The sequence below is a fragment of the Leucoraja erinacea genome, chromosome 14, assembly GCF_028641065.1.
Source record: "Leucoraja erinacea ecotype New England chromosome 14, Leri_hhj_1, whole genome shotgun sequence".
In the NCBI taxonomy this organism is placed as follows: Eukaryota; Metazoa; Chordata; class Chondrichthyes; order Rajiformes; family Rajidae; genus Leucoraja; species Leucoraja erinaceus.
In genome coordinates this window covers 10,901,581-10,919,308 of record NC_073390.1, presented here as the reverse complement: position 1 = coordinate 10,919,308, position 17,728 = coordinate 10,901,581, and the positions used below count along the sequence as shown (strand labels likewise).

The 17,728-nt window shown below is 43.4% G+C and overlaps 1 protein-coding gene across 1 annotated transcript in view; it reads right to left on the bottom strand.

Moving 5' to 3' along the window:
- LOC129703267 (D-beta-hydroxybutyrate dehydrogenase, mitochondrial-like) overlaps positions 1 to 9,423 on the bottom strand; it is a 53,375-nt gene extending 43,952 nt beyond the window's left edge. Inside the window, exon 1 of the mRNA XM_055645602.1 lies at positions 9,139 to 9,423. Within this exon, the coding sequence (XP_055501577.1) occupies positions 9,139 to 9,351 (213 nt within the window). The 5' untranslated portion in view covers positions 9,352 to 9,423. The remainder of the gene's footprint in view (positions 1 to 9,138) is intronic.
- Between the last annotated feature and the right edge of the window lie 8,305 nt (positions 9,424 to 17,728).

Here is a 17,728-nt window from a genome sequence, read left to right as displayed (position 1 = left end):
ACTGATAAAGCTTTAATTAAAAGGACATAGATGAATCAGCCAGCAAGAATTTGTTAGACAAATGTCCTGTCTAACAAATTAAGCTTAATGCTTTGAGAAAATAACAAGGAGGGCAGAGTGAGAGCTGTGCATTTGATGTAGTCCACATGGATTTTTGCAAGGCTTTTGATAAACATCCTTCATAATAGATTGTTCAAAAAAGTAAAAGCTCATGGGATTTAAATGTGGCAAATGGTTGAAGGGGTGGTTTTTGTGATCAAATAATACAACCAATTAAGTTTCACTGGGCTCAGTAGATGTATAGTATCGATCAAGATAGTATCAAGACCTAAATTTGAACCCATGGAAAACAACTAGCCAGATTGAAACTCCAGCTCAGATCCTGTGCTGACCTGCTGCATGAGTATTTGTGCACATCTTTAGCCTCTCCCGACTCTAAAGTTCCTACCTGCTTTGAGAAGACCACCATCATCATGGAGCCAAAGAAAAACATGGCAGCGATCCCCTAATTACTGCCCATTGGCTCTAATGACGATCATCACGAAGTACTTCGAGAGACTAGTCATGGCGCACATCAACTCATGCCTCCTCGACAACGTTAATCCATAGCAGTTTGCCTAACACCACAAGTCCATGGCTGACATCATCCTTCTGGTCTTACACTGTTCCTAAAACATCTGGATGACAACAATGCCGATGTCAGACTCTATTTATTGACTATAACTCTACCTTCAACATTACAATTCCAACCAAACGCATCTCCAAACACTTGCATCTAAACCTCAGCATCCCTCTGCAATTGGATCCTTGACTTCCTAACCTATAGACCACAATCAGTTCCACAAGGCTGCATTCTCAGTCCCTTACTATAATGGAGTTGGTCATCGCCTGCAGAAATTGGGGAGGAGTATGTGCCCCAGTACGTATCAATGATGCTGAAGTGAAAATGGTTGAGACCTTCAAGTTTCTTGGCATAAACCAACAATTTGCCCTGACCCAACCATTTTGAAACTACTGCTCAGAAATCACACTGATGCCTCAACTTCCTCAGAAGACCCAGGAAATTCAGCACGTCTCCAATTACTTTTACCAAGTTCTACAGATGCACCATATAAAGCATCCTATGAGGAGGCATCACAACATGGTTTGGCTGTTGCTCTGACCAGGACCATGATACATTGCAAAGAATTGTGGATGCAGTCCTGTCCATCACGTAAATCCCCGACCACCTTGACACTTCATGTACCTTGGGAAAGCACCCAACATAATCATGGCCATTCATGCACTGGCCATTACCTCTTTTACCCTCCCCTGGTAGAAAAATGTACAAAAGTTTCAAAGCATATATCACTAGATCCAGCAACAGCTTCTTCACCAATTTATCACACTCATGAATGGATCTCTCATAAGGCAAGGAAGCATTCCCTAGTTAAATCCATTACACTTTCTCAGCAGCTATAAAGCTGTATTTTGCACTCCATTACCTTTCTTGTTTTTTGCATTGCCTATTCTACTCATGTGTGGTTTCACTGTACTCATGAATGGCAACATTTACCCAGATAACATGCAAAACAAAGTATTTGACTGTATCTCAGTTGATGTGATAGTAATTTAAAAAAAATAACAATTCCAAATTTGCATGACATGATAAAATAGAACTGACTGCTGATGATTCAGAAATTAGTTCAGTGGTTGACTGAAGAGGAAGCCTTTAAACTGCAAGAACAGAGGGCAGTGGAGGCCAAATCAGCGGATGGATTTAAGAGAGTTAGATACAGCTCTTAGGGGGAGCGGAATGAAGGGATATGGGGAGAAGGCAGGAACGGGGTACTGATTGGGGATCAGCCATGATCACAATGAATGGCGGTACTGACTCAAAGGGCCAAATGGCCTCCTCCTGCACCTATTTTCTATGTTTCTATAACATATACCGTAAATGGCTTGGTGTGTTAAATATAAGAACAGCAAATTGAATCTAATCAGAGGTGGAAGGCATTGCATTTGGGGAGATAGATCAAGGCAAATTGCATACATATGTTAGAGGATATTGAGTATTGTCGAGAAACTAGAGACCTTGGGGAATCGGCACAGATCGTCAAAGACAGCAGGAAAGTCATAAGGCAGTGAAAAGACTGACAAAATGCAACCTTTATTTGACAAATGGAATAGAGCAGGTAGGTTATGCCAGTATCGTACAGAATAGTTACACCACTATTTAAGTACTGCAGACAATTCCAGTCTCCACATTAGTAAAGTGTTATAGAAGGAACTGCAGATGCTGGAAAATCGAAGGTCCCCAAAAACCTGGAGAAACTCAGCGGGTGCAGCAGCATCTATGGAGCGAAGGAAATAGGCAACGTTTCGAGCCGAAACCCTTCTTCAGACCGGGTTTCGGCCCGAAACGTTGCCTATTTCCTTCGCTCCATAGATGCTGCTGCACCCGCTGAGTTTCTCCAGCTTTTTTGTGTACCTTCCACATTAGTAAATATGTGATTACACTTGACTGTGGTACAAACAAGATTACTTGTCACGAGTGGTAAATTGTTGCCTGTTCAGTTTTTTAATTCCGTAACCTGGAACAGAATGGGTTGAGGAGAAATTTAATTGGCTTTATTTTGAGAGGCCTAGATAAATACAGAACTATACTCAACAGTATGGTGAATAATCAGGTGCCACAGATTAAAGTAATCAGCACGAGAGGAAAAATGAGAAAATGTTTTTCACCCAGAGAGGCAAGTGTCAGGGATTCACAATTTTAAATGGATCACGACATAGACACTAACAATTTCTACACAGCAGTGATCATGAGCATCAGAAGATTTTGAGGACTGATTAGAAAGTTAACCTTTTGTTTCTGAAGGAGGAGGCGTAGATTTCTATGGAAATAACATCCTTCCCCGATTGTGTTTACCTTTATGATAATGAACAGTAGAATAAACATTGCCAGTAGGACAAGGGTTCACAGGTTTGAACTTATTTCTCACACAAAAATAAATCAATAGCCTTCCAGGAAATGTAATGGCAAGAAAGAAAACCCTGGTATTAACATAGAAACATAGAAAATAGGTGCAGGAGTAGGCCATTCGGCCAATATGATCATGGCTGATCATCCAACTCAGTATCCTGTACCTGCCTTCTCACCATACCCCCTGATCCCTTTAGCCACAAGGGCCACATCTAACTCCCTCTTAAATATAGCCAATGAACTGGTCTCAACTGCCTTCTGTGGCAGAGAATTCCAGAGATTCACCACTCTCTGTGTGAAAAAAGTTTTCCTCATCTCGGTCCTAAAAGATTTCCCCCTTATCCTTAAACTGTGACCCCTTGTTCTGGACTTCCCCAACATCGGGAACAATCTTCCTGCATCTAGCCTGTCCAACCCCTTAAGAATGTTATAAGTTTCTATAAGATCCCCCCTCAATCTTCTAAATTCTAGCGAGTACAAACCGAGTCTATCCAGTCTTTCTTCATATGAGAGTCCTGACATCCCAGGAATCAGTCTGGTGAACCTTCTCTGTACTCCCTCTATGGCAAGAATGTCTTTCCTCGGATTAGGAGACCAAAACTGTACACAATACTCCAGGTGTGGTCTTACCAAGACCCTGTACAACTGCAGTAGAACCTCCCTGCTCCTATACCCAAATTCTTTTGCTATGATTGCTAACATACCATTCGCTTTCTTCACTGCCTGCTGCACCTGCATGCCTACTTTTAATGACTGGTGTACCACGACACCCGGGTCTCGTTGCATCTCCCCCTTTCCTAATTGGGCACCATTCAGATAATAGTCTACTTTCCTGTTTTTGCCACCAAAGTGGATAACCTCACATTTATACACATTATACTGCATCTGCCATGCATTTGCCCACTCACCCAGCCTATCCAAGTCACCTTACAGCCTCCTAGCATCCTCCTCACAGCTAACACTGCCCCCCCAGCTTCGTGTCATCCGCTAACTTGGAGATGTTGCATTCAATTCCCTCGTCCAAATCATTAATATATATCGTAAATAGCTGGGGTCCCAGAACTGAGCCTTGCGGTACCCCACTAGTCACTGCCTGCCATTGTGAAAAGGACCCGTTTACTCCTACTCTTTGCTTCCTGTCTGCCAGCCAGTTCTCTATCCACATCAATACTGAACCCCCAATACCGTGTGCTTTAAGTTTGTATACTAATCTCTTATATGGAACCTTGTCGAAAGCCTTCTGAAAGTCCAGATATAACACATCCACTGGTTCTCCCTTATCCACTCTACTACTTACATCCTCGAAAGATTCTATAAGATTCATCAGACATGATTTACCCTTCATAAATCCATGCTGACTTTGTCCAATGATTTCACCACTTTCCAAATGTGCTGCTATCCCATCTTTAATAACTGATTCTACAAGTTTCCCCACTACCGACGTTAGACTAGCTGGTCTGTAATTCCCCGTTTTCTCTCTCCCTCCCTTTTTAAAAAGTGGTGTTACATTAGCTACCCTCCAATCCTCAGGAACTACTCCAGAATTTAAAGAGTTTTGAAAAATTATCACTAATGCATCCACTATTTCTGGGGCTACTTCCTTAAGTACTCTGGGATGCAGCCTATCTGGCCCTGGGGATTTATCAGCCTTTAATCCATTCAATTTACCTAACACCACTTCCCGGCTAACCTGGATTTCACTCAGTTCCTCCATCTCATTTGAACCCCGGTCCCCTGCTATTTCCAGCAGATTATTTATGTGTTCCTTAGTGAAGACAGAACCAAAGTAGTTATTCAATTGGTCTGCCATGTCCTTGTTCCCCATGATCAATTCACCTGTTTCTGACTGCAAGGGACCTACATTTGTTTTAAATAATCTTTTTCTCTTCACATATCTATAAAAGCTTTTATAGCAGTCAGTTTTTATGTTCCCTGCCAGTTTTCTTTCATAATCTATTTTCCCTTTCCTAATTAAGCCCTTTGTCCTCCTCTGCTGGTCTCTGAATTTCTCCCAGTCCTCTGGTAGGCTGCTTTTTCTGGCTAATTTGTACGCTTCATCTTTTGTTTTGATACTATCCCTGATTTCCCTTGTTATCCACGGATGCACTACCTTTCCTGATTTATTTTTTTGCCAAACTGGGATGAACAATTGTTGTAGTTCATCCATTCAGTCTTTAAATGCCTTCCATTGCATATCCACCGTCAACCCATTAAGAATCAATCGCCAGTCTATCTTGGCCAATTCACATCTCATACCCTCAAAAGTTACCTTTCTTTAAGTTCAGGACCCTTGTTTCTGAATTAACGATGTCACTCTCCATCCTAAAGAAGAACTCAACCATATTATGGTCACTCTTGCCCAAGGGGCCACGCACAACAAAACTGCTAACTAACCCTTCCTCATTACTCAATACCCAGTCTAGAATAGCCTGCTCTCTCGTTGGTTCCTCTACATGTTGGTTTAGAAAACTATCCCGCATACATTCCAAGAAATCCTCTTCCTCGGCACCCTTGCCAATTTGATTCACCCAATCTATACGTGGATTGAAGTCACCCATTATAACTGTTTTACCTTTGTTGCACGCATTTCTAATTTCCTGTTTGATGCCATCCCCAACTCCACTACTACTGTTCGGTGGCCTGTACACAACTCCCACTAGCGTTTTCTGCCCCTTAGTGTTTCGCAGCTCTACCCATATCGATTCCACATCCTCAAAGCTAATGGCCTTCCTTTCTATTGCGTTAATCTGCTCTCTAACCAGCAACGCTACCCCACCTCTTTTCCGTTTCTGTCTATCCCTCCTGAATATTGAATATCCCTGGATGTTCAGCTCCCAGCCTTGGTCACCCTGGAGCCATGTCTCCGTGATCCCAACTATATCATAGTCATTAATAGCTATCTGCACATTCAACTCATGCACCTTGTTACGAATGCTCCTTGCATTGAGACACAAAGCCTCCAGGCTTGTTTTTACAACACTCTTACCCCTTATACTATTATGCTGAAAAGTGTCCCTTTTTGATTTTTGCCCTGGATTTGCCTGCCTGCCACTTTTACTTTTCACCTTGCTACCTATTGCTTCTACCCTCATTTTACATCCCTCTGTCTCTACGTTCACACATTTAAGAAACGCTTTCCCTTTAATCCATCCTCCACTATCCCATTCGACACCCCACCCCCCTAATTCAGTTTAAAACCACCCGTGTAGCAGTGGCAAACCTGCCTTCCAGAATGCTGGTCCCACACCTGTTAAGATGCAATCCATCCCTTTTGTACAGTTCCCCCTTACCCCAAAACAGATCCCAGTGATCTAAGAATCTAAATCCCTGCCCCGTGCACAAGTTCCTCAGCCACATGTTCAGGTCCCGTATCTCCCTGTTCCTGCTCTCACCAGCACGAGGAACTGGAAGCAAACCGGAGATAACAACCCTGGAGGTCCTGCTTTTCAGCATTTTTCCGAGCTCTCTAAGGTCACGCTGCAGAATATTCATCCCCTTCTTTCCGACATTATTTGTGCCGACATGCACTACCACTTCCGGATGTTCACCTTCGCCCTTGAGGATTTTATGCACTCTGTCCGTGACATCCTGGATCCTGGCACCAGGAAGGCAGCACACCATCCTCGAATCCCGTCTGTTGCCGCAGAAACCCCTGTCCGTACCTCTCACAATGGAGTCTCCCACTACAATGGCGTTGCCTGCCTTAGGCCTTTTTGGTTTTGGCTCAACAGCCCTATTCGCATCGCAAGCCAGTCCGCCACTCAGTGTAAATACGTCTTCTGTCCTGACAGCTTCTAAGTGGGTGAACCTGTTCACAAGAGGTACAACACCCGGGGACGTTGGCATTCCATGCTTCCCTCCCTTTCTCACTGTCTCCCACCTTCTCTCTTCCAGTACCTTAGGTGTAACAATCTTACTGTAGGACTTGTCGAGGAACGACTCTGTTTCTCGGACAAACCGGAGGTCATCCACTTGCTTCTCCAGTTCCCCAACACGGTCCTTCAGGAGCTCTACCTGGATGCACTTCTCGCATTTGTAGCAGCCAGAGGCACCAGCGGTGTCCTTGACCTCCCACATACTGCAAGCATCGCACTGAATCAGCTTGCCTGACATCTCCTTCTTTCGTCTCTACCTCTCAAGCGTATTGCGTGGTCTCCTCGCCGAAGACTCTCGAGCCAAAGACTCACACTTTACTCACATGGCACTTCCCTCACAAGGCCACTCACTCACTGCCGCTCCCTTCTTCTTCTTCTATGTAGTTTTTTTTGGCGGTTGACAAACAACTTTTTAGTGCATTACCGCCACCAACTGGTATGGAGTGTGGATCAAATAACATTATAACTTATATACTAATAACCTATATCTTTCCAAACAAATTGGTTACCCTGAGAAAAAGCAATAGGATTTGATAGCACTTATATGAATTCTTTTGTAAAATATCTATTAAATCAAATTGTACTTTTTCTTTTCTGAATCATTCACTCATTTGTCTTCTTTCTTCCTCATACCTCTCACAATGTATAATGACATGCTCTATTGTCTCTTCTTGCCCACAGTATTCACATCTGCCTGTATTATGCTTGCCTATTATAAAAAGTGTACTGTTCAGACCAGTGTGTCCAAATCTGATTCTTGAAATTACTGTCTCCTCTTTTCGTTTTTTTACCTGCACATCTCATTTCTCCCACTTTCCTCTGGACTCTGTAGAACCACCGTCCTTTCCGCTCTTCCTCCCATTGCTTTTGCCATCTTTCCTTCAGTCTTTGCTTAACAATGTCTTTGATTTCAGTTTTACCTATGTTAATACTTAAATCAATCTTACTTCTTTTTGTTACCTCTTTTGCTACCTTATCTGCCATTTTGTTTCCTCTAATACCAATGTGTGCTGGTACCCATAAAAATATGACTAAGCCCCATCATTTGAATTCTGAATAGTGTTTGTTGTATTACAATCAAAATGTCTGGTCTACTGTCTGAATGGCTGTGCTGTAAACTCTTTACTGCTAAACTTGAATCTGAACAAATAACTGTCCTTAAAGGCCTGGTATCCTCGACCCACTGTACCGCTAACAATATTGCAATAATTTCACCTGTGTATACCGAGACCTCATGATTGATCCTTTTCCCTACTTTGATGTGAAATTCTGGTACAATAAATGCTACTCCTACTTTATCTACTGAATCTTTTGATGCATCTGTATTAATTTGGACAAAGCTGTAGTATCTGTCAATGTATTCCTGTATGATGAATGAATTATACATACATTGTTTATCCTTGTTTTTCTGTTCTAATATTGTAAAGTCTACTGTTGCATCTGGAAGTATCCAAGGTGGAATTGAAGGTAATGGAACCGTTGGAACCACATTTAATTGTGCTATGCTGATTTGTAATGCTCTCTGGGTCACTGTCCATCCAAAACATTTTGTTTCCCTTCTCTCCTTATTCCAGCATGGTTTGTCAGTAACTTGTGCTGGGTGTTCTTGACTGTGGCCCTGTAGGTTAATCCAGTAATTCAATGAAAGCTGTATCCTTCTCATCTCTAGAGGCATCTCCCCCATTTCAACCTGTAATGCTGCTGTTGGAGTTGTTTTTATTGCACCTGTACATATTCTCAATGCCTGCACTGCCACTCCCTAAGAGCAGTCTTGCTTAAATTGAGTGATAAATTGCCTGATTTACAAACCAAATTCCTGTTTTCCCTGCTCCGACACTTCTCTCCTCCGACTTGGGCTAGAGCCAATCAGTCTTCTCTCTTGCTAATCTCCTCCTGCTGTTGCTCCCAAATCTACAGCAGTTCTGAGTTACTCAATTACTCAACATTGGAATCTATTCAATTCAATAAGCCAAGTACCATACCAGCAGATATTTAGAGTTTGTGGGGGAATTTATTCATTCACCCTCAAACTACAGACCGCTACAAAAGCAGAATAATTCAGTTGCAGGAAACTTGAAATAAACTGAAAGTGCGAGAAATGATCAGATCAGTTGGACGTGTTAAAACGTGCCAATCTGAATGTCAACTGTAGACTTGTTCACTTACAGGAGATTGATAGAAATAGAGAGAGAGTGATAAAGTAAGAAAGAAAGTTGCAATGCGTCGCCTGCCTTTGAAACAAGCAGCATTTAGCAGAGCAAAGGCCGTGGTGAAAGTCTGCTGAAAGGCGAGTCATACCTTTACAGAGCCGCGGGGCAGAGCGGGCATTGCCAGGCACAGCACAAACACCAGGTACATCAGCACGATGCTGTGGGGCACCAGTTCCTCGGGGCAACCAAACGCTTTGACAAACGCCCTCAGCACCTCGGGCAGCCACAAGCCCAGGCTCAGGGTCAGCAGGAAGGAAAAGAGCACCATGGCGGTCATCTGCAGGTGGGAGAACTTGGTCATCTCGTCACCCCCGCGGCGGGCCCCGGGCTGACTGGGGGCACTGGTACTCCGGCACACCACAAGTAAACCCTCCCTCCCTCCCTCCTTCCTCCCCGCCAACCGCCCGCCCGCCCCGGATAGGGAATGAGATCAGTTCCTTCCATCTGTTGCCTGGCGACCGAGGAGGAAGCAACCAAAGTGACCAGCGGTGATCTTTGGAAGCAACATGGTGGGAAGGTGAAGGAGACACGACAGGCTGCAGGCACTGCAACCTAGAGCAGAACACAAGCTGCTGGAGGAACTCAGTGGGGCAAGCAGCGTCTGTAGGGGGAAATGGAACCCGTTCCCGTCCACCTATATCCCCTCCCCTCACGTTCACAAGTTATAGGAGTAGAATTAGGCCATTCGGCCCATCGTGTCTACTCCGCCATTCAATCATGGCTGATCCATCTCTCCCTCCTAATCCCATTTCCCTGCCTTTTCCCCATAACCGTTGACACCCGTTCTAATTGTGGCTGAGTATAGAAGCTGGGATGTAATGTTAAAATTGTACAAGGCATTGGTGAGACCAAATCTGGAATATGGTGTACAATTTTGGTCGCCCAATTATAGGAAGGATGTCAACAAAATAGAGAGAGTACAGAGGAGATTTACTAGAATGTTGCCTGGGTTTCAACAACTAAGTTACAGAGATAAGTTGAATAAGTTAGGTCTTTATTCTCTGGAGCGCAGAAGGTTAAGGGGGGACTTGATATAGGTCTTTAAAATGATGAGAGGGATAGACAGAGTTGATGTGGACAAGCTTTTCCCTTTGAGAATAGGGAAGATTCAAACAAGAGGACACGACTTCAGAATTAAGGGACAGAAGCTTAGGGGTAATATGAGGGGGAACTTCTTTACTCAGAGAGTGGTAGCGGTGTGGAATGAGCTTCCAGTGGAAGTGGTGGAGGCAGGTTCATTGGTATCATTTAAAAATAAATTGGATAGGCATATGGATGAGAAGGGAATGGAGGGTTATGGTATGAGTGCAGGCAGGTGGGACTAAGGGGAAAAAAAATTTGTTCGGCACGGACTTGTAGGGCCGAGATGGCCTGTTTCTGTGCTGTAATTGTTATATGGTTATATGGTTAATCAAAAATGTATCCCTCCTTTCCTCTGGATTTACATCTCACATAGACAATAGGTGCTGGAGTAGGCTATTCGGCCCTTCCAGCCAGCACTGCCATTCAATGTGATCATGGCTGATCATCCACAATCAGTACCCCGTTCCTGCCTTCTCCCCATATCCCTTCATTCCGCTCCCCCTAAGAGCTCTATGTAACCATCTTTTGAATGCATCCAGTGAATCAGCCTCCACTGCTTTCTGAAGCAAAGGATTCCACAAATTCACAACTGTGTGAAAAAGGTTTTCCTGATCTCAATCCTAAATGGCCTCCCCCTTATTCTTAAACTGTGGCCCCTGGTTCTGGACTCCCCCAACATCAGGAACATGTTTCCAATCCCTTAATAATATTATGTTTCTATAAGATCCCCTCTCATTCTTCTAAATTCTAGCGAATACAAGCCCAGTCTCCATTCTTTCATCATGTGACAGTCCTGCCATCCCGGGAATTAACCTTGTAAACCTACGCTGCACTCCCTCAATAGCAAGAATGTCCTTCCTCAAATTAGGAAACCAAAACTGCACACAATACTCCAGGTGTGATCTCACCAGGGACCTGTACAACTGCAGAAGGACCTCTTCTGTACTCGACTCCTCTCATTATGAAGACCAACATGCCTTGCCACTCCTCTTATCTCACACCCTGCTGTCTCCTTTTCATCTCCAGCCTTACTTCACTCACCTGCCTATCAATTCCCCTCACCTATATCCACAGTCTGAAGTAGGGTCTGGACCCGAAACGTCATCTATTCCCTTTTCTCCGGAGATGCTGCCTGACCCCCTGAGTTACTCCAGCTTTTTCTGTGCATCTTTGGTTTAAAACAAAAACTGTAATTCCTTCCTCCACATATGACTTGTCAGGCTTTGTACTATCTTCACCTCTTTGCCAGCTTTTTCCCCTCTACTACAATCAGTCTGAAGAAAGGTCTCGGCCAGAAACACTGTCTGTCCGGCTACAACCAATTTTCCGTCCCCTTCACTATCACGTCTGACTACCCAAAGGTGCTGGGGATCTGGTTTGGAGGGGGCATCGTTGTGCAACAAAAATAGCCAAGGTCAAACTAAAATTGGGACAGTAGCAGCAGCGCCTCCTGTGACAACAGGGAAAATTGTGGTAATCAAAACTGAGGTGCTCTCAGGGCTGCTGTACTTGGTGCAGGTGTGCCCATCCCCCAGTCCTTTGCCTTGGCGATAATTGCACCGTTTATTTGGGGATCAAAGGGAATGGATCTGATAGGTCAAGATGCACAAGTCCTGACAAAGTGGGCAAAAGGATGCCCAATGTCGCCCTCATTCGTTGTGTGTGTACCTGCATCTGGCTTTGCATAGAGTCAATACATGTGGGCACTAAGTGACATTACCTGCTAAGGTTCTACGTGTCCCTGAAGTTGTGAAGTGGTCAGGCACTGATGCTGTGTCAGCTGGATATTTTATTCTGAATAAAGTTTATTTTGGAAACATATTCCCTCCAAGATGGTTCCTGACCCGCGGGGTTACTCCAGCGCTTTGTGTTCTCCTCAAGAGACCCTCCAGCAGCTTTTGTTTTGCTCAGGGTGAAACGTGTCTTTCTCTGCATCGGACAGGAAACTATCAGAAATATTTCTCCCCACAGCAGGCATAAATAAAGCTAAAAGGTGCAAGTTAATGATCCAGTATAGAGGAAATCTGAGAAAGCAGTTGCAATCTGTAACATGCTGCCTGAGGAGGTAGTGGACACAAAAGCAACATTTAGGAAGTATCTAGATGAGAACTAAGCATTATAGGGTGCAGACAAGTGCTGGTAGATTAGAATAATATAGTGGGTACGATGGGTTGAAGTAAATATGGTAGAGCAAAGGCCCTGCGACTGCAACACGATCCTGCCTCTATTCATTTGGTGTTAATGACAATTCAAAGTCTTCCTGAGCATTCATGTCGATATTTCTTGACTCTAGGTTTAATCCAGAGACCACAATAATTGATCAATATTATGAGGTCTCAAAGAACATTTGTAGAACCTTAAGTCGGGAGCCAAAGGCATGCGAAATGGAACCCGTAATCTGAAAGGTCTCAAGGTCAGTTCCGAGGATATTTCCCTGAACCCTCTCTTGAAGTGATTGAGATGTTTAAAGTGAATAAGGCTCTCAAGAAAATTAGCCTTCATTTAAAAACTCAGTATTGGACAAAATAGTGGGACCCAAAACAAATTAATCCTTGGGACTTGGGATAACTTGCATCGAATAGTTTTGAAGGAGGTGACTATGAAATATACTGATTGTCATCTTTAATCATTTATTATTTTTAAAACACTTCTCACAAATTGAAATGTAGCAAATGTACATTGTTTTTTAACAAAGGAGGGAGATACAGTACAAAACAGGGAACAGAAGACCTGATATCAGTTGAGGGAAATATGCTGGAAACTATTGTACAGAAGTATGAGCAGGGCATTTAAAACATATTAATCGGACTGGGCACAATCAATATGTCAGACATCTTTTTGATTTTTTTGTGGTTGTAGCTGGCAGAGTAGATAATGGTATTTGAACTTCTAGCAGATCTTATAAGATGTTAGAGAACATAGGATTGTGATTATTATATGAAGGGACGTTTAACAGACAGAAAACAGAGTGGTAATGAAAAGGGCCTTTTTTAGAGTGAGGCTGTGGCAGATAGTGCCACAAGGATAGTATAGCTGCTAGAGTCCAAGCTGTTCACAATCTATATCAATACTTTGATTAAGAAACCTTGTGTGGGATCCAATGTGTAGGAACAAACTGCAGATGCTGGTTTAAACGGTTGATAAACACAAAAAGCTGAATATTGCCAGAGAGGCAGGCAGCATCGTTTCAGGTTGAAACCCTTCTCTTTGGATAGGGTTCTTTTCAAGGATTATGGATGATGGGATGATGATGTTTTCATCACATGAGTTCCTTCAAAGATTCACAACTATTAACTTGGATTTGTTTGGATAGATCCAAGCTTGCTAAGTGGCAGGTAGACAAAAGTGCTGGAGAAACTCAGCGGGTGTGGAGCGAAGGAAATAGGCAACGTTTCAGGCCGAAACCCTTCTTCAGACGTAGGGTTGGGAGGGGAGAGTGGGGGGGGAGCTGGAAGAAGAAAGGAAGAGGAGGAGCCAGAGGGCTGAGGGAGGACTGAGAAGGGGAGGAGAGGGGGGGGATGGAGAGGGGGGGAGGAGGGAGAGGGGGGGGAGGAGGGGTGGGAGGAGGAGAGGGGGAGGAGGAGGGAGGAGGAGGAGGAGAGAGGGGGGGGGGAGGAGGAGGGAGGGGGGGAGGAGGGGAGGGGAGGGGAGGGGGAGGAGAGGGGGGGGGGAGAGGAGAGGGGGGAGAGAGAGGGGGGAGAGAGAGGGGGGAGAGGGGGGGGGAGGAGAGGGGGGAGAGGGAGGGGGAGAGGAGAGGGAGGGGGGAGAGGAGAGGGGAGAGGGAGGGAGGAGGGGGAGAGGGGAGGGGGGGGGGGGGAGAGGAGGGGTGGGGGGGGGAGAGAGTGACTTTTTACTTCCACCCAAACCCAAACAACCATTTGCAGGCAGTGTTTTTTTACCTCTAAGCATATTTTCATTTTCAAACCAAATTAAGGGTACTCACAGTGCTGTAGCCATTTGTCAGTGTCATTCAAAGCTCTGATTGAGGCACACCACTTGCAGAGACTGATTGAGGCACACGACTGCCTGGTTTTATAGTCCCTCCCCCTCCCTCCAGCAGGGGCAGCAGAGAGAATGGGGAATGTTGTAAAAACATTAATATCTTTGTCAATTTTCATCGACGGGAAAAATCTTCGGCACACATATGGCGGAGGGGGTCTCTCAGCGAGGTGGCCAAAAATGACGGCCGTAGTTGGCGGCATACTCTCGGAAACCGCAGTACAGAAAGCCAAAACCGGTCAAGAACAGAGTTTTAGTAATATAGATAACATAATATTGAAAAGCGGGTGGTCAAGCACATGGTAGAAAAATAGATAAAATATGTTTTAAATGGTGATAGATTGAGAGGTATTGGTTTTACTGAGGTACTGGATATCAGTGAAATTCAACAAGAAGGTACAGCAAGCAAATAAGGCAAAGGCAGCATTGACCTTTATTCTATGTAATTTGTGTGCAGGAGTAAACATGTCTTGCTCCAATTATATAGGTCTTACATACGTTTGAGGCTGGAATGTAGGAATATATTGCAACTGAGTTTGATTTCCCTATCTAGTGAAAGATGTTCCAAGTTATTCTCAGTTCATTATTACATTGTTCCCAACCTTTAGACGGCCTTGTCAGAAATCTCTATTTTCACAGGTGATGGTAAGAATACGCCTGAAGATTTAATTGACAATAGTTTTGATGTTTTCATCACATGTATTCTTTCAAAGATACACAACTATTAAAAGCTGCACATTGGCATTCTTTAGACTATGTGATAAAATTAAAATATTTCTGCAGTTAATTTGTGGATAAGCACATGTACATTACATTTAATATTTGAAAACAAAATTAATAGAACAGAACCTCACCACATTAAATTAAATTGAGCCTCACGTACAGTTAGTATCAATTGGAAGCTGTATTTAACACACTTTGAAATTGGGATTACCCACTTAATCTATTTTATCGATTTACATTACAGCAATCTAATTGTAATTCAATTAAAATGCAAATGTATAACTCAAAATTACTAATTCCATATATACTTGATGGTTATGAAATAATGCTCTGATTTTCAATGTGTGGTCCTTGGACTGATTTACAGCTGCATTTTATCCAACCTTTCCAATTTACAAAATTTTACTTCAAAGATTCTTCAAAATTTTTGAAGACATTTCATGCATGAATCAAGTCGTGCCTGTAGAATCATTTCCACTCGCCAATTCATTCCTTCTGTTTTCCAACTCAAACCAACTCTGGATTTCAAACTGGTACAATGAAAAAACCCACCCAAGCCTTTTATTGTTGCCTCATTACTTTTTGGTTTGTCTTTGTGTTAATTATTGATTTAATACACTTTTTAATGATATTGTTTATTGTTGATTTAATACTCTTTTTTTATCTCATGGTTGACTTGAACCGATCAACAGTTTCTACAATTTTAAGTGAATTAGGCAAAAAGGCAACAAAAAAAACTCAGTTAGACAGACTGCATCTGCAGATAAAACAATCTAGGTAGTATTTCAGATCAGTCTTCTTAACGTAGAATAATACAGAAAAATTAATAGAACAGAAATACATACCTGCTGTAATATGATTTTGGTGCAGTTGTGAAATTTTGAAAACTAAATTAAGATGTTGTTAAGCTGCGGAAGATTTACGGGGATGTTGCTTGGACTTGAGGGCTAAACTAGATCTTGTAGAGGTACATAAGATCATGAGGGGAATTGATAGGGTGAATGCACAGATTCTATTACCAAGAGTGAGGGAAATCAAGAACGAGAGGACATAAGTTTAAGATGAGAAGGGAACGAACAGATAGGAACCTGATCTTTGTTCATGCTTTAAGAGGTAAATAAGAATCAGCCAGGTTTCTGAGTACTGTGGAGAGAACTCCTTCCCTATTGACCAGGAAATTTGACAAGATTGGATTACAGAATTGGTTGATTTGTGGTACTGCAATTGAAATGACACACCAACAACTATTCATACAATAATAATTGCCAGTTGGGACAGAAGTGTACCACAGCAAGAGTGTAAGAATATATTTTCATAACACAAATTTGATATAATGTGAGTAATGAATTATGGAACACTGCATGAGGCAAGCTGAATTGGTTATAACTCACTTTCTATCTGAAACTAGAGAACCACTTAAGAGTTACTTTGGAAATTGACAAACAGGAAAAGAAAATGCTGTCTTGGATATAAACAACAAAGGGAGAAAAAAAATCATTTCATGTAAGCTCCCTGCAGTAAACGGACACCATTGTTTCATCAGAACACAGCTGCCACTTTAACCTGTGGCTATTGAAATTGACAAACAATTGCAAAAATTGACACGTGCAACAATACTATCTTAAACAATGTAACATTCACTGGGGGGCGAGTTAGGACAGTCAGCATGGCTTTGTCCATGACAGATCAGATTTTATGAATGATCAAGTTTTTTGAGGACGTGATGAAGGTGATCGATGAGTGCAGGCCAATGGATGTGTTCACAGCAATTTTAGTAAGGCACTTGATAACCCCTCGTGATACGCAAATTGAGATAAAGATGCATGCATCCATGGTAACTTGGTCATTTGATTCAAAACTGGTTTACTCATAGAAGACAGAGGGTTGTGGTGGTAGGGTATTATTCTGGGTAGAGGCCTGTGACCTGTTGTTTGTAATATGCATAAACAACTTGGACATAAACATAGCTCCATAGATGCTGCTGCACCCGCTGAGTTTCTCCAGCTTTTTTGTGTACCTTGGACATAAACAGATGCAAGTATGGGTATAACGAAATGCAGTTTAGCGTCTGTTCGTAGTAATAGTGCAATATAGAAATAAAAATACAGAATAAGCAAACAATGTGGACGGAGAGACTGGAGAAATCTATCGGCGGGACTCCGAGTTCAGCAATGTGATAGTGTTGTTGAAGAAGCTGTACCTCATCCTACTTGTACGAGACCTGAGGCTCCTGTACCATCTCCCTGATGGGAGGAGGGCAAACAGTCCATGGTTGGGGTGGGAGGGGTCCTTGATGATCTTCCCGGCCCGTCTCAGACACCGTTTTCGGTGGAGGGCATCCATGGCAGGGAGCGGGGCACCGATGATGTACTGAGTGGTTTTCACCACCCGTTGTAGTGCCTTCCTGTCAGCTACGGTGCAACTGCTGTACCATACCGTGAAGCAGGTGGTCAGGATGCTTTTGATGGTACAGCGGTAAAAGGTGGTCAGGATCTGGGGGGACAGGTGAGCATTCTTGACCCTCCTCAGGAAGTAAAGGCGCTGCTACTCTCTTTGATCAGTTTGGAGGTATTGAGGGACCAGGACCAGGTTGGTTAGTAAGTTCGCAGACAACACCAAAATTGGTGGAGTTGCAGAGACTGAAAATGTCATCCAACCTGATGAAGCCGAATATTCCAGTTCCACCAATTCCAATATTAAATGGCTTCTGGGGGGGGGTACAGGGGGGGGGGGGGGGGGGGGGGGGCTTCTGTTGCGCTAGTATGGGTGTTGTGGGAGATAACACTGTCTCCCAGAGGGAAGGAGCTAGAGAGATTCTTTGAAAGTAAGAGCTGGCAGCTAAACCAAATGAGGCCTGGCAATGTTTCATCGGG